The sequence below is a fragment of the Protobothrops mucrosquamatus genome, unplaced genomic scaffold (genome assembly GCF_001527695.2).
Source record: "Protobothrops mucrosquamatus isolate PMUCROS unplaced genomic scaffold, P.Mucros_1.0 scaffold_24, whole genome shotgun sequence".
NCBI lineage: Eukaryota > Metazoa > Chordata > Lepidosauria > Squamata > Viperidae > Protobothrops > Protobothrops mucrosquamatus.
Genome location: NW_015386100.1, coordinates 180,825 through 205,705, shown reverse-complemented (window position 1 = coordinate 205,705; position 24,881 = coordinate 180,825). Strand labels below are relative to the sequence as shown.

General features: G+C 41.3%; 1 protein-coding gene across 1 annotated transcript; it reads right to left on the bottom strand.

The window, feature by feature from the left end:
• Positions 1–657: 657 nt before the first annotated feature.
• On the bottom strand, positions 658–22,959 carry LOC107303098 (pleckstrin homology domain-containing family A member 3-like). The gene is made up of 8 exons (XM_015832295.1): positions 22,902–22,959; positions 20,895–21,011; positions 18,276–18,431; positions 15,104–15,240; positions 9,727–9,897; positions 6,372–6,415; positions 2,129–2,351; positions 658–680 (listed from the first exon to the last, which is right to left on the bottom strand). The coding sequence occupies exons 1-7, from the start codon at positions 22,939–22,941 to the stop codon at positions 2,165–2,167; spliced, it is 852 nt and encodes a 283-aa protein (XP_015687781.1). The 5' UTR covers positions 22,942–22,959; the 3' UTR covers positions 658–680; positions 2,129–2,164.
• Positions 22,960–24,881: the final 1,922 nt, after the last annotated feature.

The window sequence follows — 24,881 nt, the reverse complement described above, 5'->3', positions numbered from 1 at the left end:
AGGGACTCCTCGATCCTACTCAGCAAGCTCTGTGGGGAAGTCCAAATCTCAAGGGGGGGGGAAACCCCTGCTGAGAAAAGACCAGGAGCTGAGCAAGATCTCCCTTGCTTGCATCTGGACTGAATTCCTGACCGAAAGGCTCCCTCAGACAATGATAGCAGGATTGCTGGCAGAAGATTTGTGTTCTGCCTCTGCAACAGGCCACCCTTCTACAGGCTCAAAGTATCTCAGAGGGCCAAATGCAAATATATAAGACTTGTCTGGATACTTTACTGATTAGTAAGATATACGAAAACTCTCGCTGGAGAAGAAAGGATCGTTGGATCGGGCTTCTCGATTAGGGATAAGAAGAAGGGTTGGGTAGGGGATCCACGGTCGTAGATAAAACCTTATATGCCCAACGCAAGAGGTTGGGGGCCGTTCGTGTTCGGACTTTTTGTCTTGCCTACGACGGACACCATGGCGGAGCCCTTTCTGCCTGCTGGTCTTGTAGAAGCCCATACCCAGAAGGTTCAGGTAAGTCCTAAACTAGAGGAGAACCCCCCCCAGACAGACTGTTTCAGTTCAAGAGCAGCCGAGCTGATTCCAGGAGCTGAGAAAGCACCAAAAAAATCCAGGTTATGCTGGTTGGTTGCCACCAGCTGAGTCCACTGGGAAGTCCTGAACCAACAATGGTTTATCTGAGGAAAAACAAGAAAAAGGGATGAGACAGAGGACAGGCTGGTCCCTGCAGGTCAAGCACCTGCAACAGCAGTTTCATAGTTAAGACTACTCAAAGCTAAGCAAAAGAGGAATTAAACCAGATGGAAATGTCTCAAGCAGAGCAAGGCTTGTTGCCTCTACTGGGAGATTTTACAATGTAAACCTGGAGGCAGAAAGTACTCCCTGAACAGCATGTCAAGATTCTAGAGAATTCTGATCTAGGTGAACCACCTCTTTTACTATTTCTTGTTTAATACTTCTATTAAGCAAACACAACAAGAGTTTGTTTAGCCTATCATCTGGACGAGGGGGATCATAGCTTATTCTTCCAAGTAAGTCAGGATTCATAAACCGAGAGTAAAATCCTAGTTGCAAATGGAGCAACAGTCAGGATCTCCAGTGCAAAGGTAGGCATCCTATCGGCCACATGATATTCCATGCCTTTTGGCATGGCCCACCATCGTGCTGGCCATTCCTTTTCCCCACAACTTGCTGCAATGCCCAGTGGTAATGTAACACTTTCCCTCCACCGGTGCAAAAGTTGAAGTATTTCTACTTTGTTCTCCAGATTCTGTGTCCTGAATGTATCATAATTTTAGGGATTTGTGGCAAACCTTGAACTGACACTGCCTGCTTTGCAATTCCTGCTAATGCAGCAGGAATCTAGTGTCGCATCAAAACTGGGCATCTGGCTGAAAGGCAGATGACCAATCTCTCTTGCCCCAACCCCTGCCTCATGCTGGATTAGATCTCAGGCAAGCCCAATTCAAGGCTTCCATGCTCCAGGCTTGGGTGGCCAGACTTCCATGCAGTATTAATAATAATAATAATAATAATAATAATAATAATAATAATAATAATAATAATAATAATAATAATAATAATAATAATAATAATAATAATAATAATAATAATAAAAGTTGGACGGGACCTTGGAGGTCATCTAGTCCAACCCCCTGCTCAAACAGGAAACCCTATACCATTTCAGATAAATGGCTGTCCAGTCTCTTCTTAAAAACTTCCAGTGTTGGAGCATTCACCGCTTCTGGAGGCAGGTTGTTCCACTGGTTAATTGTTCTAACTGTTAGGAAGTTTCTCCTTAGTTCTAGGTTGCTTCTCTCCTTGATCAGTTTCCATCCGTTGCTTCTTGTCCTGCCTTCAGGTGCTTTGGAGAACAGCTTGACTCCCTCTTCTTTGTGGCAGCCCCTGAGATATTGGAACACTGCTATCATGTCCCCCCTCGTCCTTCTCTTCGTTAAACTAGACATACCCAATTTCAGCAACCATTCCTTATATGTTTTAGCCTCCAGTTAGCTAAGGAGCCAGGCTGTAAGAATTCTTCTAGACACCACAATCCACATTCTGGTAGCCTAGAAAATGACACACTCCAATTATTTCATAGAAGGCAGGGGACAAGTTTACGTACCTACCAACTCACCGTCTTTCCCTTCCCTGGTCAATCTCATGCAGTTATCTGGTGGTGGCTCCTACTGACTGCTTCTTCAGTTATGGTGCTAGGGGGACTCCCAGACTGGGAGCCCTGCTGTCCCCACTGCTGTGAGCAGAACACCACCATCTCCTCCAAGTTGCGCAGTACAGTCTCAGTGCCCTTGGGAGGCACCGGCGGGATCCGAGCTGGCTCCAGCACTCTGCAAAGGAAGACAGGCAGACGTTGCTAGCAAACCCTGCACTCAGCATGCTACAACCACTGTAATGGTGTGTGGGAATGAGCGTGGGAGACAGACAGGCAGGACAGCCATAGACAGGAACAACTGGCAGGTAAGAGATGTCTCAGCCCACAGAAGGAAAAGGGGCACGGGAATCATTTCAGAAGGGACCCTCCCTAGTTTTCCGGAGGGTCAACCGAAAGGAGAAATACTTTCAGTCTTGGCAACATTCTGTTAATCTAACCCAGGGGTCTTCAAACTTGGCCCTTTTATGACTTGTGGACTTCAACTCCCAGAATTCCTCAGCCAGGCATGCCTGGCTGAGGAATTCTGGGAGTTGAAGTCCACAAGTCATAAAAGGGCCAAGTTTGAAGACCCCTGATCTAACCTTATAGTAAGATGGAGTTAATATTCTTGGTTGTGCTATGTTGCAAGGCTAACAAAAACTGATGATTCATGCAAACAGCTACACTGCACGGAAAGCAGGCTATGTTAGGCCAAGTCCTGTAAACAGCAATGAGATCTGATCAGTGAGTCCAACCCCCATCTTAGTGCAAGAATCTAAATTAAAACAGGGGTAAAGGTGGCCTTTTAGTCCCCACTTGAATATGTCTCCTGAATACCATCTCTCTGGGTTATTGGGTCCACTGCTTTACTATCAAGACGCCTTTCCTGACATTCATTAAGAATATGCATACTTCAAATCTCTTCTTCCGCTTCCTGCTGCCTGAGGTGACAGAGGTCTCAAGTCTTCTTCTGTGTGATGTCCTTTAAAATGTTTGATGATCGTGCTCATATTTTATTTATTTAATCAACTTCTATCCTGGGTCACAGTTGGGGCACTAGCCGGAGAGACAGACGTGTCATTCAAGGCTGCTCGCATTTGAGAAATGCAAATGAGAAAAATCAAAACAATGCCCTTATATCAGACGTACAATAAACGTTACCAGAATCAGCTCCATTAAAAGTGAAAAGCTTGGTGAGAAGAGATGGGGGTCTTGCCCTTTTTCTGAAGGCTGGATGAACGGAGGGCCAAACAAACGCATTTTTTTAGGGACAGCACTACGCAGATCTTCTTCCATAAGCCACAAGGCTCTTGAGAAGAGCCTCTCTTACTGATCTAAGTAACTAGCCAAATTCACAAGTTCCCCCTATGTGCAAGACCAAGCCATTTAGGTCTTTAATGGAGTCACGGTCTGAGAAAATTCATCACGAATCATTTGTTGACTGTTGGACACGTCTAGAAAGGTAAATCCGCAGTACACTAAGGAAAATAGAACGTGACAAATCGTCGGACTAGTGATGTAAAGTATAAGTAACGTTGAAGGCCGTGAAGAGTTTTTTTGTCGAGGCGCATTTCGTATAACATCATTAGTTCTACCCTAATTAAGAAAGGTGTGGATAATTGTTGCTGAGTCAGACTGGTTCAGGAAAGGTCGCGGTTGGGACACTAGCCATAGAGTTGAAAGGAGCTCTTAACGCAGACATTACCTGGAGGGTAAATAACAGCAGGGGATCAAGGACCACTGTTGGACTATAGACCTGCTTTTTCAACTGAAACTTTCCTTCAGTTCCCAAGTCCAGAAGCCCTGCCATTGGATCTGGGTTCATCTTGTTCTCTCATCCAGACCATTACTGAGCTTAGGCAGCACTCAAGGGCGCTGCCTGCTTTCTTGAATTACATCAGTGTTTTTGGCAACTTTGAGATGTGTGGCATTCTACTCCCAGAATTTCCCAGCTAGCATGCCGAGTAGAGAATTCTGGGACTTCAGAAGTGCATCCTAAAATTACCAAATTGGAAAAAAACACCAAGCTAGATTATAGGGAGTGCTAAAGCTTGGGTTCTGAAGGAGATTCATACTGCTCTTTCTTTGCTTGGCTATCTGTTACATTTTTGCCGTCTTCACCGCATAATTGGAATATTGATTCTTTTCTTTTATTCTTTTCAAGGTCTCTAAAGAAGTCCTTTCGATTATTCTTGGCAGCTCCTTTTGAGTTTCAGCTTTCCTGAGCACTTTCTATTTCCAGGCTACTTCTCCAAGGCTTCTTTGTCTTTTTTTTACTCATCCCATCCGTCCTAGAATAGTCCCTGCTTTACAGTATTTTCAGACCTTCCGCTAAATGTTTTATGCAATCACGCTGATTTCTTTTGCTGCGCTCCATGTTTTGTTTTTTGGGTGTTTTTTTGCAAATTGGAATCATCTGCACTTGTGCTTTTTAACTCTCTTTTTTTAGGAACACTAATCCACGTACTTTGAGCTCTTTTTTTTTCCATTTGCTTCTCCTGTCACAAGAATAATTGCTCTGAATTCATTAAAATCCTCTTATTTTAAGCTTATGTATTTCAGCCAATTACACTTAGCTTTCATTTCCATTAAAATAATAAAAGTCTACTATGACATGGACACTGTGCCCCAAGATCTCTGCTATTTCCCCTTTGACTAAGTCTTCCGTGGTGTTAGTACCCAGTCAAGACGATCCTCTAACCTTTTGAAGGAAAAAGTTTGTCAGTATAAGGAAAGACACAAATTTCCTGCAAGGACCATGCTTTAATTTGTTTCCCAGAAAAGCTTAAGATAATTAAAATTTAAAGTAATTAAATTTGCTTTTTTTAAAAAAAAAAAGAAATCATCCAATTTATATTGATATAAATCTCTGCTATGCGTTGCAGAATTCACTCTTCTGAATAAAAGAACAAGTAAATAAATACACACAGATCTGCTCTCTTTTTGCAAAACCCAACCAAATGAGAAGAATTAGAAATATAATGTCTCCTGTTGATTAAATCAGAGACAGGGATGGTTAACATTTCAAATTAGAGGTAGTCCTTGCTTAATTATGTTAATTGGGATCAGAATCTCAATCATTAAGCAATGCATTCGTAGAGTGTGATGTCACACGACCACACATTGCTTAGCAACAGCGATCCCAGTAGTCGCTGTTGCCGTTGTTAAGCGAGCATTGCAGGTTGTGAAGCAAGGGCCTCCTTGCAATCTCCTGCTGGGTTCCAACAACTAAAATCAGTGAGGAAGCTGGAAGGAAGTTGCAAGTGCCAGCTGGTTCACAAGCAAGCTGACTGGCAGGTATGGGGCATGGATAAGCGACTTTTGGTCTGGGAATGGCTGCTGCTGGGTGAGGGAGGGAGGGTGCGTGAGTGGTTGCAGCAACACACATGAGAGATTTCAAATCTGATGGTGGCTGCTGCAGGTGAGAGAGACTTAACCAAGCATCTTGCAACCTTCCTTGCTGGCTTCCCCATTGACTTGGCTTGTGGAAACCTGGCAGGGAAAGTCACAAATGGCGATGGGATTGCCATGGGACACTGCAACTTTTGTAAGTGTGCAGTGGTTTGTCAGGTGGCCAGGTTGTGATAACGTGACCCGTGGAAGTGTGCCATGCTGGAACTTGGAGGACCAGTTGTTAAGTACCGCTCGTTCAGCACCACTGCAACTTTGAATGGTCGCTAAATGAACGGTTGGTAAGTGAGGACTGACTAGCTGTGGCAAATTGCAAAGGCAGACAATTATGAGCCTTGTGTTTTGTCAAGTGAAATGCAATCCACTCTCTTAAACTGAAAGTTTTTAAACAGCATCCACCCTCTTTATTAGTCAGCTTCTTTCTGAGTTCTTTTGCAAGCAGAATTTCATTTAAGAAAAGGAGGTAATCAGGAAGAGGGAGAACTTGACAAAGAAGAAGTCTGGCAGGTCTAAATCTTAGTGGAAAATCCTTTGTTATCTCTACTAAGATATATCTGCTGCCAGTTACCCCTAATAAAGTATAACTGCCATGAGATACCCCACATTCAATATTTTAATTTCCTTATTTATTTTTGCATGGGACAGTGGAGAGCAATGGAAAAGAGAGAATATGCTTAACTCCATGGGATTATTTCCAAAATACTAGGGGAAAAAAAAACCCCAACCCCAGCCCCCTGGCCCCAAACACTCTCTGGGAAAGTTAACCAATCCTAAAATAAACCTTGGAGATATTCTGGCTGCTTACCTGTCTGAGGAAACGATGCCTGTGTGGCTCATAGAACGTCTAACCTGAAGGATGGAGAGAAAAAAAACATACAATGGTAAGGATATAAACACAAAGTAATACCCTGCTATTCTGACTGGCACATGTATGGATAGTTACAACTTCACAAACACAAATGGGTTTTTTTGTGGTGTGTGTGGGGGGGGGGAATAGTCACTGTAAGTGACCAACTACACATTCAGATTTTTAAAATTATTAATCTAAGTTTGACTTTTTTTTCTCCAGCTGCATAGTCTCTGGAAAAATGGTCTCTCTTTAGTTTATTAGATGTTTTAAGAGCTTAATCTCACAGACGACAGCTTTTAAACCATATGTCAACTACTTAGCTCAGGGGCCTCCAACCTTGGCAACTCACCCAGCAAAGCTGGCTGAGGAATTCTGGGAGTTGAAGTCCACAAGTCTTAAAGTTGCCAAGGTTGAGGACCCCTGACTTAGCAGATGTACTTTCCCAAGCTGTTGACCACCAGGGAGCCCCATCTCCAGCCACTGGTGCAAGCCAAATCAGCAAGAGTAGCAAACTAAGATCTGGAGGTTCCATGCCAAAAACAAACAGATAGCAGTCTATTTCTCGTCATAAAGCAAGTCTAAATTACTTCTTCACTTCCTATCACCTTTCACAACTGCCTACAGATAACTGCAGTTCGTAGCAGAATAGGATTCAGCTTAAACAGACGAACGGGACAACTCGCCGCAGCCAAATCACTACAGCCAACTTGCCGGGGGACCACTTAACGATCCAATTTAATTATTTAAAATAAATTTTAAAAAATATTTTAATTTTTGTCATTCACGTTTCGTTTTGTCCCCTCCTTTGGCATCCTTTCTTTAATGATTCTATTCCACCATTTCTTTGATATTAGTGTAACTCTTGTCCCGCAGCACGTTGTCCCGTGGTGAGTTGGCCAGAGCAAATTGGCCGTGGCGAATTGTCACAGACCTCTTGACAGATATAATCCAGTTCCTAGGTAATAAAAAAACAACTAACTCAATATGATCAAGGTATGAAAATGGCAGATCTTAGAATTAAAAATGAAAGCCATGCTATATAATGGTAACTTTGTTCCAACTCTACATTCTAAGGAATGTAGAGATTTCCTGTCAGCACCATGGCGAGCTGATGTTTAGCTAGCTTTTGCCGGCTAGCAAGACAGCTTTGTGAGGGAAATCACCACTGGATACTGGATCCGAGTCAGCATAATCTCTCCAAAACAAAGGAGATTGTTGAGATCATCCATAGGACCCTGGATAGGCGCCCCTCATGAGTAGACCATGGAAACTGTCGTTACCACAGTCAGCTTACAAATGTAGTGGCTGATAGTCAGGATTTACCTCAAGATAAAACCTGCAAAGCAGCCTTTATAGACACTAAGCTTGACCGAGCCTTATATCTTAATCACTTTTTTTGGAATTTGGGTTTTTTTTCTTTAATTCTTTGCATATTAGAGAGATTAAAACCCTTTGGAGGAGTAGCAAGGTTTTACTGAATTCATCGGATGAGTTTTCGTCTTCTTAAAAGATGGTGCGAATTTGATTTTTAAAAGTTTTAAAAATTTATAATTTGCGGGGGGGAGGAGGGGACCGTGCAGCAAAAGGGTGCTTAGTATATGGATTTTGGAAAGTTAATGACGGATTAAGAGGCCAGAAGGATTTGGAATTATAGCTTTGAATTATTTAGAAGATTCTTTCTCGCGGGAGAATGGAGATTGATTTTATTTTGGNNNNGTGCGAATTTGATTTTTAAAAGTTTTAAAAATTTATAATTTGCGGGGGGGAGGAGGGGACCGTGCAGCAAAAGGGTGCTTAGTATATGGATTTTGGAAAGTTAATGACGGATTAAGAGGCCAGAAGGATTTGGAATTATAGCTTTGAATTATTTAGAAGATTCTTTCTCGCGGGAGAATGGAGATTGATTTTATTTTGGTTTTTTTTTATGATCAGGAGACCTTGAAGGCTGGACAATAGAGGCAGAGGGTAAAGAAAGTGGAGGAGACATCGTTAGTGCGAATTTTTGAATATCTCTCAGCCAAGCTTTTGCACAGAATGGAACAAATGGTGATAAGCTATTAAAACTCTTTTTACCTGCTGGGATGAAGGGGAAGTTCTTTTTTATTTTTCATTCCCTTTTTCTTTTCTTTTCCTTTTACCCGCTCCCTCCCCCACTTTTCTTTTTCTTGTATATTTGTTTGTGATTTTTATACTTATTGCATCATACACCATTGACTTTTATTCTTTTCATGTATAATTCTTAATAAAATTATTTGAAAAGAAAGGATGCATACTAGAGCAGGTCTGTATATACCAGGGGTAGGCAACCTTGGCTCTTTTATGACTGGTGGACTTCAACTCCCAGAATTCCTGAGCCAGCCATGCTGAGGGGAAAGGGAGAAGTTTCCAAGCTGAGCCATGCCGGCTCAGGAATTCTGGGAGTTGAAGTCCATGAGTCATAAAAGAGCCAAGGTTGCCTACCCCTGGTATATATTGTTACAGTTTTCATTAATGTAGTATAGACATAATGAATGCAATTAAAAGGTCAAAATACTTGCAGTTTCTTTTATACTTAAAATGGGTTGGTCCAACCTCTCTTAAGAGAGCCTTCCACAACACAAAAAACTTGTAGATATTTTACACTACAACTCCCATTAGCCTTTGCTAAAATAGCCAATGCTCAGAATAACTGAAGGGAATATATTGGTCAAATGAATTCTCCATATTCTGAGATCTAGTGATTACTCTTGTCTTTTTTTTAATATAATGTATAAATCACAGACATACAAATATATAGAATTTCTAAATTAGAATGGCTTTTTAACTTACAGAAACACACGATATGCCTATGAACAGACAATTACACAATTTCACACGTAAAACAAAAAGACAAATGCTTTGGGCATTATGAGCTTTTTCAGCATGTACACGAATTCTGATGAACTATATAAAATGATCAGCATCAGGAATTTATTTCATTCTGAGATGTCATTCATTGCACATTAAGATAAATGCCTCCGGAATGGTTATTTGGTTATTTCCCACAAGAAATTAAGTCAGGACTACCAGTTTGGTGGTTTCTAGATGTTTGGGACTAAAACTCCTAAATCCCAGCTAGCATGAGGGCAGTAATTAAAAAAAAAAGGATTTATGTGGAATCAAGTTGCCTATTCTTGATTAAATCTGTAAGAATGAAAAACAGCACCATGGTGTGACAATTTCTTTCCTGGCAATGTGGCATAAACACAGCTTTTCAGAAGCAACCCAACTGAGCTTCCTATTAGGGTAGAACTAATGAATATGAATAGGAAGAAGTAATAAGTAGCCTTACCCGGTGGGAATGTGGAAGTTTAGTGCCCACAAAATCAGAAGGCTCAGGAACTGTTGAAGGATGATACAGCTCAGGGGCCAAGCGAGTATTTGCAAATTTCATGCATTCTTCTAGGGTAGAGATGAACTGACTGCAGGTTGCCCGCAATAAAGATGAAGCTTCATTCATCTTCTGGTGGGAATTGAGAGCACAGACAAGTGAAGCAGCACAACTGCATGATGGCCTTTCCACCCTAATCCTCAGAGTCCCACCACCCAATGGGGGGGGAGGGGCTTGAGAGCTAAAAGGCCCAATTCGAATGCTCAGTTGCTCTCTACGTGCCCCTTTCCTGCCCAAATGGGTTGGGCTTCCCAACAAGCAACTCTAGATAGGAACATTAATTCTTCATTCAGCTACATGAAAGGACTGTGTCACTTCAGCAAATCAACACTGGCTTTACAAGGTTTATAATTCTATTAGAACACAGGAAATATAATAATAATAATAACATTAACAACAACAGCAACAACAACAACAATAATAATTGGAAGGGACCTTGGAGGTCTTCTAGTCCAACCCCCTGCTCAGGCAGGAAACCCTATACCATTTCAGATAAATATCAATATCAATTTCAAATATCAATATCAAGCACACTTTCCTGAAGTCACTCTCCTCTCCCCAGATCTTTGCTTGTAATGCAGTTAAATAAGAATGCAAAACTACAGCAAAGTACTTGATTCTCCATTGGAGTCTGCAATCCTTAAGATCTCAAGCCCACCTTTTAAAACATTGGTAAATGTTTCCTATATACTACGTCATCACCTGAAATTTTAGCAGTGGTGGAGCAATACTGAGACAAGCTCACCTCTATTCCCATTCCAAAAATTTGTTCCATGGAGAAAATAGGAGCATCAATGCATTTTAGATAAAGCGGGAAAACTCCCTAAGGCTGTTGCTTTACAAATGTGGTACACAGAAGCAGCATGAATTCTATTTTTTTTAATTCTGATTAAGTTCTAATTTTAAGTTATTTACACTGGAAGTAAAACTAAATTTAACACTTTCAAACGATTCAAAATTATATCCCCTACATATTTATTTATTTATTTAATTTATTTATTTAATTACATTTATATCCCGCCCTTCTCCTTGCGGACTCAGGGCGGCTAACAATCAGATAAAATACAAAAATACAATACACCTTTAAAATTAATTAAAAAGAGATATTTAAATTCAATCTGATTAAAAGTAATTAAAACCCCTTTAAAATCCCTTAGGCCAGTCCCGCAAGCTGGAACAACCATGTCTTNGTGCGAATTTGATTTTTAAAAGTTTTAAAAATTTATAATTTGCGGGGGGGAGGAGGGGACCGTGCAGCAAAAGGGTGCTTAGTATATGGATTTTGGAAAGTTAATGACGGATTAAGAGGCCAGAAGGATTTGGAATTATAGCTTTGAATTATTTAGAAGATTCTTTCTCGCGGGAGAATGGAGATTGATTTTATTTTGGGGTTTTTTTATGATCAGGAGACCTTGAAGGCCGGACAATAGAGGCAGAGGGTAAAGAAAGTGGAGGAGACATCGTTAGTGCGAATTTTTGAATATCTCTCAGCCAAGCTTTTGCACAGAATGGAACAAATGGTGATAAGCTATTAAAACTGTTTTTACCTGCTGGGATGAAGGGGAAGTTCTTTTTTATTTTTCATTCCCTTTTTCTTTTCTTTTCCTTTTACCCGCTCCCTCCCCCACTTTTCTTTTTCTTGTATATTTGTTTGTGATTTTTATACTTATTGCATCATACACCATTGACTTTTATTCTTTTCATGTACAATTCTTAATACAATTATTTGAAAAGAAAGGATGCATACTAGAGCAGGTCTGTATATATCAGGGGTAGGCAACCTTGACTCTTTTATGACTGGTGCACTTCAACTCCCAGAATTCCTGAGCCAGCCATGCTGAGGGGAAAGGGAGAAGTTTCCAAGCTGAGCCATGCCGGCTCAGGAATTCTGGGAGTTGAAGTCCACCAGTCATAAAAGAGCCAAAGTTGCCTACCCCTGGTATATATTGTTACAGTTTTCATTAATGTAGTATAGACATAATGAATGCAATTAAGAGGTCAAAATACTTGCAGTTTCTTTTATACTTAAAATGGGTTGGTCCAACCTCTCTTAAGAGAGCCTTCCACAACACAAAAAACTTGTAGATATTTTACACTACAACTCCCATTAGCCTTTGCTAAAATAGCCAATGCTCAGGATAACTGAAGGGAATATATTGGTCAAATGAATTCTCCATATTCTGAGATCTAGTGATTACTCTTGTCTTTTTTTTTAATATAATGTATAAATCACAGACATACAAATATATAGAATTTCTAAATTAGAATGGCTTTTTAACTTACAGAAACACATGATATGCCTATGAACAGACAATTACACAATTTCACACGTAAAACAAAAAGACAAATGCTTTGGGCATTATGAGCTTTTTCAGCATGTACACGAATTCTGATGAACTATATAAAATGATCAGCATCAGGAATTTATTTCATTCTGAGATGTCATTCATTGCACATTAAGATAAATGCCTCCGGAATGGTTATTTGGTTATTATTTCCCACAAGAAATTAAGTCAGGACTACCAGTTTCGTGGTTCCTAGATGTTTGGGACTAAAACTCCTAAATCCCAGCTAGCATGAGGGCAGTAATTAAAAAAAAGGAATCAAGTTGCCTATTCTTGATTAAATCTATGAGAATGAAAAACAGCACCATGGTATGACAATTTCTTTCCTGGCAATGTGGCATAAACACAGCTTTTCAGAAGCAACCCAACTGAGCCTCTTATTAGGGTAGAACTAATGCATATGAATAGGAAGAAGTAATAAGTAGCCTTACCCGGTGGGAATGTGGAAGTTTAGTGCCCACAAAATCAGAAGACTCAGGGACTGTTGAAGGATGATACAGCTCAGGGGCCAAGCGAGTATTTGCAAATTTCATGCATTCTTCTAGGGTAGAGATGAACTGACTGCAGGTTGCCCGCAATAAAGATGAAGCTTCATTCATCTTCTGGTGGGAATTGAGAGCACAGACAAGTGAAGCAGCACAACTGCATGATGGCCTTTCCACCCTAATCCTCAGAGTCCCACCACCCAATGGGGGGGGGAGGGGCTTGAGAGCTAAAAGGCCCAATTCGAATGCTCAGTTGCTCTCTACGTGCCCCTTTCCTGCCCAAATGGGTTGGGCTTCCCAACAAGCAACTCTAGATAGGAACATTAATTCTTCATTCAGCTACATGAAAGGACTGTGTCACTTCAGCAAATCAACACTGGCTTTACAAGGTTTATAATTCTATTAAAACACAGGAAATATAATAACAATAATAACATTAACAACAACAGCAACAACAATAATAATTGGAAGGGACCTTGGAGGTCTTCTAGTCCAACCCCCTGCTCAGGCAGGAAACCCTATACCATTTCAGATAAATATCAATATCAATTTCAAATATCAATATCAAGCACGCTTTCCTGAAGTCACTCTCCTCTCCCCAGATCTTTGCTTGTAATGCAGTTACCGTAAATAAGAATGCAAAACTACAGCAAAGTACTTGATTCTCCATTGGAGTCTGCAATCCTTAAGATCTCAAGCCCACCTTTTAAAACATTGGTAAAAAAAAAAAGAGCCATTTCCTATATACTACGTCATCACCTGAAATTTTAGCAGTGGTGGAGCAATACTGAGACAAGCTCACCTCTATTCCCATTCCAAAAATTTGTTCCATGGAGAAAATAGGAGCATCAATGTATTAGATAAAGCGGGAAAACTCCCTAAGGCTGTTGCTTTACAAATGTGGTACACAGAAGCAGCATGAATTCTATTTTTTTTTAAATTCTGATTAAGTTCTAATTTTAAGTTATTTACACTGGAAGTAAAACTAAATTTAACACTTTCAAATGCTTCAGAATTATATCCCCTGCATATGCAATTAGAGCAGGTACTGGGCTAAACAACAAACCATCCAGGCTGGAGAGCCAAGGCAGTTGCACATACAAGAGATAAAGACATTAGATTCAGGCCACTGGGGCATGGTATTTTTCCAATATTGCCAGTAAGAATGGAATAATAGTCCAGTGTTTCTGTTCGAAAACATACTTTTGGCATTAAGCCTTTGATTGAATTTTTTTTTAAAGATTGCTAATTATTTCTGGAGCAATGATGGAAAGATTGAGAGAGAATAAATTGTTCAAAAAACCCTGAGAACTTTATTTTAGCACTTAGATCAATTGATAAGTCACCCATGTCTAAAAGATTAAATAGCTGCACTGTTGATGATACATCGCAGATTTACCTGTCAATTGACAGATTTTTCTTTTGCTGAATTTGTAACTGGCTTCTAATGCCATGTCCAACTTTTAACAGGTGGGCCCGATCTGTGCCAGATGCATTAATGCATTAAAGGAGACAAAGTGGGATATATGGTCGTTAAGCCTCAATGAAACCAATAGATGTCATTGTTTAAATGGTGCTTGCAAAGAAACTGTGGTGGGTTCGTTGTAAATACGAATAGTGGCAGCATTTGGATCTTCCAAGCAAGAGGAAAATATGTCCTGGATCAGCCGGGCTTCCTTTATGTCAGACCATGTCCAAAACATAGGAATATCTACTTTACATAGCCATAAAACAGATCTAGAATTCTTAGTGGCCCTTGGATATTTGGATTGTTGTGTGGACTCTTCACCCTTAATTCCAAGGCACTACAGCAATGACTGACTGTGTCACTGGCTCCTGAGACCTCTGGACTACAAAATGCCATTGGGCCTGTTGGCTGAAGTTACTAGAAGACCAGGAGGCCTGGAGAGCTCTCAGCTTTCCATCTCGGTCCTACAGTGATCACAAATAAACTTGCTAATGTTGTCAGAGAACTAATATTTCACAGATTTCTTAACAGACCTGGCTGAAACATGCAAACACAGAAACTTGTAATTGCTCTAGATCAGACATGTCAAACACAAGGCCCGGGGGTCGGATGCGGCCTGCAAAGTGGTTTCATGTGGCCCGTGAAGCCATCCTAGAAACAGTGAGGGAACGGCCCCCGCTGCCTTGGCCCTGGCCCAGGCCAGTCGGGAGCCAATGTACAATTTTGTGGTGGCCATCTTGGCACTTGCCCCGGTCCCACTCCCTTCTGCCAGAGACCCTCAGATCTGTCCCATTCCTGCCCACGCCCCCACAGGCACCCTTGACGCGAATGATGTAGAACTGGCTACGCCCACCCAGTAGGCCACACCCACTCCATCCACGCCCACCCAGTAGGCTGCACCCACTTTGGCCACACCCACCCGGCCCACCAAGGGCAACCGCAATGCTGACACCCCTGCTCTAGATTCTCTCCCACCCTACCTGTATGTCCAAAGGAGATCCATTCTCTTGAGGTTGTGTTGCATCCTGCACAGCTAGCACTTGCTGTGTCAGCACGTCACAATATAGACGCAGTTCTGACAGTTTTCTTCCGAGGGACTCGTTGCTTATGTCCAGATCTGGGATAGATAAGCAAAATTTACACAAGACACTGAAAGAACATTCACACAGTGCCACAGAGTACAGAAGATTTAAGCAGAATCAGAATTAGTTCTGATTTTGCCAGTGAAAAGCTTGCTCCCTCGGTCATATCAAAATAACCTCTAAGATGCCTTCGGTGCTTTCAAAATGCAAATATCTTTTGAGTATTAATCTGTGGATAGCACCAAAACTGAAAATAAAATGCAAACGATGTAATAGGCAATGTGATATAGACTGTCAGTGTGTGTTCGTTTCATGTACCCTTTTCCAGTGCAGAGTAAAAATAAATATATAAAAAGATTAGTAAAATCAAATCAACTTCCTCTGTTTCAATGAAGCGGCACCAATTTATCTCTGAAATCCAAAAGCATCTAATGTGATGCAGGAACAAAGAGCTACTTTAAAGAACTGTGGTTAGATGTGTTCATGCTCTGAAGAATTTTTCTAAAAAAGAGCTTGCACATTGCATTAAGCTCGGCTGAGTTACCTTCTGGGCCTCGTGAACGTATGCACAATTTTGAAAGGACATCTCAAACACTTTTGTGACTTATTTTTGTTTTCTAAGAACATTGTCGCTCTGTGCCATGAGACATGGGAGATTTAGCACTTGAAAAAAAATAAAGATTTTAAAACACTGAAAATCAGCGTTGAGGTAGAGACTCTGGCTGGCACCACAGATAGCACATAACCTTTATTGAAGTATGCCAGGCTTTGATAATTCTTTAACACAGCAATATGAAGAAGAAACTAGGAGATGATGAAGCAAAGGAAAGCTGATTTAGTGACTTTCTGTGAAGTAATAGAGGAAAAAGTATGTTAACTGCAGTTGGTGCACAACTGTATCTGTGTGGGTGGGATGGAAGAAAACATTTATCACCCAATCTGCCAAAGAGAGGCTTAATCTTAGCCACCATCTTAGTGGTATTTATTCTGGGAAATGTACACATAACTTATGTGCATACGTGCACTCACGTTTCCAATATTTATTTAGGGAAGTAGAATTTCAGAATGGTCTATTAAAATGAAATACCTATTACAAAACATTGGAAACATTAACAATCTACTGAGTAAAAGATGAAGGATCATAAGAACAGTCTATAAATGACCCAAATATACATTAAAAGTATTTTAAGCGCAGGCTTTGACTTCCTCTCATACAAGGAAAAGTTAACAAAGCAGCTGAGGTCCCAAGCTGCCTTAAGTTGTGACTTATTTTGTCTAAGTAAATGGTGTAAATCCAGGCAATAGTCAAGTTTGCCTGTAATTAATTTACTATGGATCCAAAACTAGGTAATAGTGTAGGTTAGGGCTAAGAATGCTTTAACCAAAATATGAACTCATGCTTTGTGCTGTAGTAATATGGCTGAGTACAAACTGAGAAACCCCCAAGGGCTGCCACTAATCTGCTAGACATAGAAACAGCTGTTGGATAAGCTATATAGTATATAGCCTTGCTGACACCAACATAAAGCTGCTCTAATCTCTTTTCACGTCCTAAAGGGGGGATTACTTGGAGGGATTAACACTCCCCCCTTTTATACTCAGTGATTTAGACCTTTGTGGGGTTCCTATGTGGGTTTTCCCCCATTGAAATTGGGACTGCTCAAATTAAAGGGGAAAAAAGTTAAGTGGGGGATGACGAGCTATTGTAAAAGTAGCCATCTGACATCAACACCATACAGTGGGAGGTTGACATATAGGTCTGTGGGAAGATGTTAGCCATGAATAATGCTAAATTAACCTTGATGTGTCACATGAACTATGTCACGTTTGCTGATTCAGAAAACCTTATAAACCAGGCATGTCAAACTCACGACGTCACGTGATGTTGCGCGACGTATTGAGACTTTTCCCCCATTGCCGGGAATGGGGTGGGCGTGGTTTCGGCGTGATCCATCCGGCCTGCGGGCCGGCAGTTTGACATGCCTGTTATAAACGATGGTTTACTGTGACAAGTGAACCCAGTCAATAACAATGCTGTAATAAGTACTGGAATTCATTCTTCTTTCTCTGCACATTAAGCCCTTCATTTTTTACTCTCATCGAGTCTTATTTTGGGGGGGTTGAGCATGAACAAAGTTATGAACCAGCTGCAGTGCTTTTTCCTGGAGATCCTCAGAGACTGGCAAATAAATGGTGGAGATGCTAGTTGTCTGTAAGACTGTCTGTGTTCAATCATTCAAATAATGGATTTTTTAAAAAAAAATCCTAAAGACTTGCTTTTCAAAAGGGGAATCAGTTCTGTTCTTTCTCTCATTTTATTGCTGAAATACAAGTAGTCCTCGACTTATGACGACTGAGCCTAAAATTTCTGCTGTTAAGTGAGGCATTTGTTAAGTGAGTTTTGCCTCTTGTTATGACCTCTCTTGTCACAGTTGTGAAGTGAATCGTTGCAGTGGATAAGTTGGTAACCCGGTTGTTAAGCGAATCTGGCTTCCCCCATTGACTTTGCTGGTGAGGTGGTCACAAAAGGTGATCACATGACCTGGGGACACAGCAATGGTCATAAATATGAGTCAATTGTCAAGCTTTGATCACATGATCATGGGGATGCTGCAAAGGTCGCAAGTGTGAAAAACGGTCTTAAGTCACACTTTTCAGTGCCGTGGTAACTTTGAATGGTCACTAAATGAACTGTTGTAAGCCGAGGACTACCTGTATCTAAAAATAGTCCAAATCATGAAAACTAGCACTGGGGACTCAACAGCACATTCAGTGCTGTATCTACACTATGCTCTCCTTTTTGGATCCTGACATCAATTACTCTAACCCGCTGTAGCCAGTCAGCAATCTAACTATTATGAGAGCCAAATCCCTATATGCAAACATGGGTGTAAATGGAGGGGAGAGGTTGCAAATGACTCAACAAACCCAGATATGTTTGCTAATGAGAGTAAAGTACTCACTGAAGTTGACCAAGTATTTTTACTCAGTACTAACTAGCTCTATCAACAACCCCGTAATCTTGAGCCCACCAATTCATTAACACAAAGCTATTGACAAAAAAACCAACCTTTTTCTTTCTGGCTTCTGCTATCCCCGAGGCAGGCTTTGGAGCTGCCCAAAGCCACCAGCCATTTCTGTCTCTCAGCAGCACCTCCTGCCTTCAAGTAGAAGTACTGCTCACCTGGGATGACCAGCTCCATACGAGTGGAATCGGTTGCATGCACTACAGGGAGGGGTGAGAGAAATAAAAGGAAAATAAAAGCAAGCATACAATCACTACCGTCCCCCCACACACTCTGCCATGGACAGGGTGACACTTTTTCTTATTCGGTCAAAGATGATTTCATGGCCACCGATTGAAATCCCTACCTTCTATAAGATGAAGAATTAAGAGGGGAAAATAAAGCTATCTTTTCACCACTCAGAGATCATCTAGGGCAGGGGTAGGCAACCTTGGCTCTTTTATGACTTGTGGACTTCAACTCCCAGAATTCCTGAGGGCTCTTTTATGACTCGTGGACTTCAACTCCCAGAATTCCTGAGCCAGCCAGAAGTCCACGAGTCATAAAAGAGCCAAGGTTGCCTACCCCTGATCTAGGGCATTAAACTTGCAACATCACGTTACGATGTATTGCGACTTTTTTGCCATTGTCAGCAATGGGGTGGGCGCGGTTTTGCCATGACGCATCCAGCCTGCGCGGGCCGGCAGTTTGACACCCCTGATCTAGGGCTAAAGGAATACCATGCCCTCAGGTATGTGATTTGGACGAAGCACAGACCATAATAGCGAAGAACCCAACCAGAACACTCCAGATGAAAAACATCAACCTAATAAAAATTAGCCTAACTGAAAGAAAACGCCTTTAGGAGTAAGAGGTTTTAGAACACCGTTTTAAGTTTTTGGAGCCAACAGTGAGATTTCCAAATGCAATCTTTGTGTTTTTGGTAACGAGAGATAAAGTCTGCCTACTTCATTTACTGATATTTGCAGATCAAGCTAATGTTCAGTCACAGGAGCAAGGCATTTTTTCCCCATTTATTTGGCAAATGCACAAGCCTCCTACAGATTGTCCTTGATGTACCGTTTGAATTTAAAGATTGTACTGAACACACTGAGTTATAAATCCCACCTGAAGTTACAACCACTGAAGGCTTCCCAATCTATCTTCCCTCTCCATCTCAGCTGCCCAACCACTGCATACAAATCTGCTACTCCCCTGTCTTTACTTGCTCACTGCTTCCTTCCTAACCAATGCCCCACCATACCCAGAAGGCCCAGGCCTTCTCCCCACCCCACCATGCTTGCAATGCCTGGGTCCATTTACTTTTGCCTTTTTGTGCAGCTGCTGACAGGTGTGACAAGCTGATGCAAGTGCAGCCAGACAGCCAGTGAATGCAGTGTTTCTGAAGGCTAGATAGGGCCTCTGTCTACACTTCAGAAACATTGTATTCTCTAGTTTCTGGCTAGAAAACTAGCAAATGCAGCGTTTAGAAACATTGTGTTCTCTAGTTTTCTAGCCAGAAAGCTAACATCTTGGTATTTCTGAAACCTCAAAAGTCTAGCACATAGAGGGGAGGGGGGATTCCTGTGGCAGACCAGAGAAAGGAAATTGGGTTCCCAAAGATCCGAGCTTCCTTTCTCTAGCCCAGCACAGCAGTTCCCTTCTGCACATGGGGGGAAGAGGGGAGAAGACCTGTGATGGGCTGGAGAAATGGAGCTCGGATCTTCAGGATCCAAACTTTATTTCTCTGGCCCACAGCAAGAGTTCCCTTCCATACAGACAGGGAAGCTCTTTTGTTCCATCCACTTAATGATCGCAATTGGGAAAACTGGGTTTGTGGTCACTCAGTAAAACAGTCTTGTGGCTGTCTTGCTTAATGACCACAACAACTTACAACCACAATTCCAAGCCCGTGGTTATAAGTTGAGGACTACCTGTGGTTCAATACTTAAAAGAACACTGGGGGTGCCCAGACTAGAGGCATGGCATCATGTAATCTCTACATGGTATGTTAGAATTCCAGCAGATCCAGGTCAATTCTGTATAATCTAGGCTCTGCAGCATGCAATGAATCAACGTAACTTGCATGATTGCCAGTAGATTACCCGTCCACTGTTTGAAGGCTGAAAAGCCTGATGGACCATATCTGGGGTCCCTAGATATTGACTATATAATCTGGGCTTCAAGAGAGCCAGTTTTACACAGTGGTTTAAGATATCATGCCAGAAACCGGAAGACTGTGAATTCTAGTCTCGTCTTAGGTACAAAACCGGTAAGGTGACTTGTGCCAGTCATTCCCTCTCAGCCCTAGGAGGAAGGCAAGGGCAAACCAATTCCAAAAATGTTGCCAAGAAAGCTGCATGAACTTGTCAAGGCAAAGGCCATAAATCAAGGCTAATTCAAAGGCACCAAAACAAGTAATAATAATAAAAAAATCTGGTTTTGACTGAATGGCTGACAACTATCATTCCATAAGAAAGCAACTAATGAAGAAGGTAAGAAACCACAGGCTTTTAAAGGAAGAGCAGCAAACAGCTCTGGAATAAAGAAAGCAAGAAGGTGAAGCTGCTGCAGTCCTTAGCAGAAAACGGAAGACAATGCACAATACCGAATGAAGCAAAGTTTGGAAAAGATAAATTATGTTACATCTTTTCTATTCCATGTACAGTACTGAAACTGCCTACCTTTGATTTCACATACAGCCATCTTGATGCTGCCTTTGCTGCCTTTGCCCACATCGTCCTGAGAGTCATAATAGGAGAGGATGCCATTTTCTAACACAAAATATCGTGGCTGCCAACCTGAGGCCAGAGAAGAAGAAAAAAGAGGGCAAATTGGACCTTGTAAACTATTTGCAGTGGGGGATGGGGAGCAAGGGAAACCAACTAAACTTCCCCATATGTTTGGATTTACATTAATTTCCCAGGAATTTCTGAACTAAATTGACTAGGGTGGGCAACATGGTCCTTGTGGTACTATTCTTAATTTATGCCAGGCTCCTTGCCTCTCCATATTTATTGTTTGAAAATACTATTTATAATTAAATTAGAAGCAATCATGCTGTTGAGGGCTGCTCATTCAAAAACCGCCAGATACAAACATCAATTGACCATAATAATACTTTTCACTCTCTCTAGTTTAAAGGTACTTGGGTTTTGTCCCAAGACCTGGCCCAATAGACAGAACCCACAGCAGATTTATCCCCACAAATAGCTTCCATTCCACTCCATCTAGGGAAGAATCAGTGACAGGAAAGTAAAGTGTTCAATTCAGGAAATCTCTATGAGTTAGCCCCCAATCTACTTACTGTATGGAATCCCCTCCAGGAGGAATCTTGTCTGTTCCAGATTATTGTGATTTTGGCACCAAGCAAATACATTTCTCTTTTCCTTAGTATTCTAGGATTTTGAGCCCAGCTTTTAAACCCAGATTATAGAAGATAATTCTAATTCCCTGCATGAAATGACAGTATTACTATATTTTAGGTTCTATTCCTTATACAGTCTCTTTGGGGCCTTATTCTATTTTTCTACTCAATTACATGAGGTGTTGATTCTTTTGTATAATCTACCCAAGAGAAAGTTTATTGTTCAGTAGTTATAAATAAAAAAAAAAGATCAATTCCTCTCCCCTCCTATTTTACCTTATTTATTTATATCCCATGTTTCCTCCAACAGCTCAAGGTGGCCTTATCTCCATCTGTGCAATAAGCTGCTCCAGAGTATATGCCCAGCTCAATACCCCAGTGAGCATTCGGGGCTGAGGGCAAACACGAACTTGGGACTTACTAGTTGTCATCTTTCAACTACATTGTACTGGGGACCAAATGTTTACCTACCCTGCATTAAAGGGATGCCCATAGCAAGCTTTTATATACTGTACACATTCCAAGAATAAAGAAATTGGCCATAAATATTTTGTTCTTTAAGTAGAACAAAAAAGGTACATATACACTGCAATGAAGATTAGTGCTATCAATACAGTGTCCATACATCCTTTACTATAAAGAACAGTTTATTTCAGAAAGCTGTACTTTAAATTTATTTACTAAGCAATTTATTAAATAATTAATATTTAATTACAATTTGTTAATTAATCAATAATTAATTCTAATTTTGTGGGTTTGCTCTTGAATTTTCCTTTGTAAAGCAAAGTTATAAACGCAAAGAATTATTATTGTCTATCTTTATGAACCTCTTCCAGATTTGCCCCCAAACGGCGGGTTTGTCCTTTATTTCTTTCAAGAAAATAGAGTCACTTTTTCACAAAATGTAGTTTTTCACATCTACAGGCAACCTGGCAATGGTCGAAGTTTATTCTTTCACTGCGTCTCCAAGCTGGAGAAACCCGGTTTAATTTCTTCCAGCTGTGCAGCGCTTAAACAGTCTTTGATCCATTCAAATGTTGATGGATCGACCCTCCTCACCCGGGAAGAAGAGGCAGGTTCCATTGCAAAAGGATAGTTGCATTTCAGGAAGAATAAGGAAGAGCGAGACACAGAGAAACGGAGTACAAGCCTGCGGGGACAAAGATGGAAGGAGCCTGGGCTGCTGAATACTCTTCCTATTTCTATTAGGGCTGCGTGGCTACGGGAGAGGATACAGGCGGGCGGGGAGAGAGAAGAACCCGCATTAGAGCTCCCCGTTACTCGCTACCTGGGAGCCAGGCCTGCCTGGAACACTCCCACTCACCTGAAATATAGTTGGTCCATTTCAACAGCGCTCCCTCCATCACCAGCGCAGCTCAGCGCCGGTCTGCCACGCCGATCCAATTGCGGCCCTGCGCCGGCGAGGCTCAGCCAATCATGGGGCGTGTGCTGATCGGAACGGAGGAGGGTGGGGTGAAAGAGAGAGAGAGAGAGAGAGAGAGAGAAAGAGAGAGGTGGGGGTGGGGGTGGAAAGAACAGGAGGCGGACGAGAAGGAGGACAGGGGGGAGGAAGCGGAGGCGGGAGAAACGTAACGAATTGGAGGAGACACAAAGCCGGAAGTATCTCTCGGAGCCAATTACAAGACGCGGACCCTCGCACTGACTTAAGGGCAATGTAGTCCTGAAACTGCTCCGAATTTGGAACATGCCAATCCTCTCCCAGCACTTTCTTGACTCGTTTCTGAGTCCTCTCAGTGTTAGAAATGTGGCTTAGCGGGCGATAAGGAGTTGAGCTTCTCAGGGATATTGGTTAGAGCCGAGTCTGTGCAGGCTGGATGACGCAAGTTCAATGGGACTAACGACTAAAGATGTACAGGTTCAGACGGTCATATACAGTTGGCAGTTATCAAATATTTCATATCGTGTTTCGCTGGAAATCATCATCTTTGAACCAATACATGCAGGAGAATCCCAATAAACCAATCAAGAAAGGCACCCTTGGGTCCCACTGAGGTTTGTGAGATTTATCCTGTAATCATGGCTAAATGTTTTCATATCCTTATACATGCACTTTAACACCCCCCATATATTCCTTGAAGACTGAGAAACTGATTACTGAACTATTAGTTGCAAAATAACATGACATTTGGAGAATGAGCTATAGACCATTCTATAGCTAAGACAGTGATGGTGAACCTATGATATGCTTTGTTTTGGGGCGACATGCTAGCATCCATGAAAAGTTAACAAGTCTTTTCCCTGTTTGAATGAGCAAGAATACAAGAAATATGAGATTCTGCACCACACAAATCTTAAAATGGATTCTTCCCGTTTGTATCAGCACATGATCTCTCTTCAGAATTGTGATTGGTGGTGACATGAAATAGAGAGCAACTTACAAAATTTGATAGAAACATGACAGCTATGCTGATCAGGTATCTTCCAACCACTGCACAGATTGCAGTGAAGCTCATTTTCAAGGCGCAAGCGCAGAGAATATCTGCAACCACAGAGTCCAGAATGAGCGCACTATCAGTGTTTGTATGAACTCAGTTTTTTCATTTGTATGAACAAGTAGGTTGAACTATAAATGAATATATAAAGAATTGTTTCTCTTTTTGGAGGCGGGGGGGGGGGGCTGATATGTCAGCAGAATTAAGTTAGGCATATTCTGAATTTTTAACATGCTGAGCCACAAAGGTTCGCCATCAATGAGCTAGACTACCAGATCTGGGCTGCAAAAATCTCATTGACTTCTACAGTGACAGTTTTGATCTGATAGCTCTAGCTCAGAGAAACCAGATGTATTAAATTGGCTCCCATACTTTGGAGTGTGCTTGCTTCTATTTTTTAAAATCAGTTAATAGGCAAAGCTGTCCTAAGGATAAAAGAAATACTGACTTGTAGATAACCCATAAGCTGAACCAAAATCCTTTCGTGTGCACAATATGTGTCACAATATTTGGCTGCCTGTGTCCGATGCTGACCTGGTGCCTAAGCAGCATATAACTGAACAAGTTGTGCAATATACAATATAGCACAAAGGTTTTCTCTAAGTTCAGTATCATCTCCTTCAACTTAATCTATGATTTTGTTTCCAACTGAAAAAATCAGCCTTCTTTTAAAAAAATAGTAATGAATTGTAACTAAGGTCATATTTCTGATATTATCTCTTACCTCTGATTTTTTAAAAATTCCCAGTCTATACGTTTTAAACTGCAAGCCTTTTTGGGAGAAATGTATCTTTAGCATTGTTAATGCTATGTACCACCTCCACAAGGGCACACTGCATGAGTTATATACA

Bases quoted from the DNA above. Each gene is read 5' to 3' on its own strand.
- LOC107303098 (XM_015832295.1), bottom strand. From the start codon at position 22,941: ATGGAGGGAGCGCTGTTGAAATGGACCAACTATATTTCAG. The intron at 18,432-20,894 runs GTAGGCAGTTTC...CCCTCCCTGTAG, and splicing joins GGCTGTATGTGAAATCAAAG to TGCATGCAACCGATTCCACT. The intron at 2,352-6,371 runs GTAAGCAGCCAG...CTTCCTTTGCAG, and splicing joins GGCATCGTTTCCTCAGACAG to AGTGCTGGAGCCAGCTCGGA.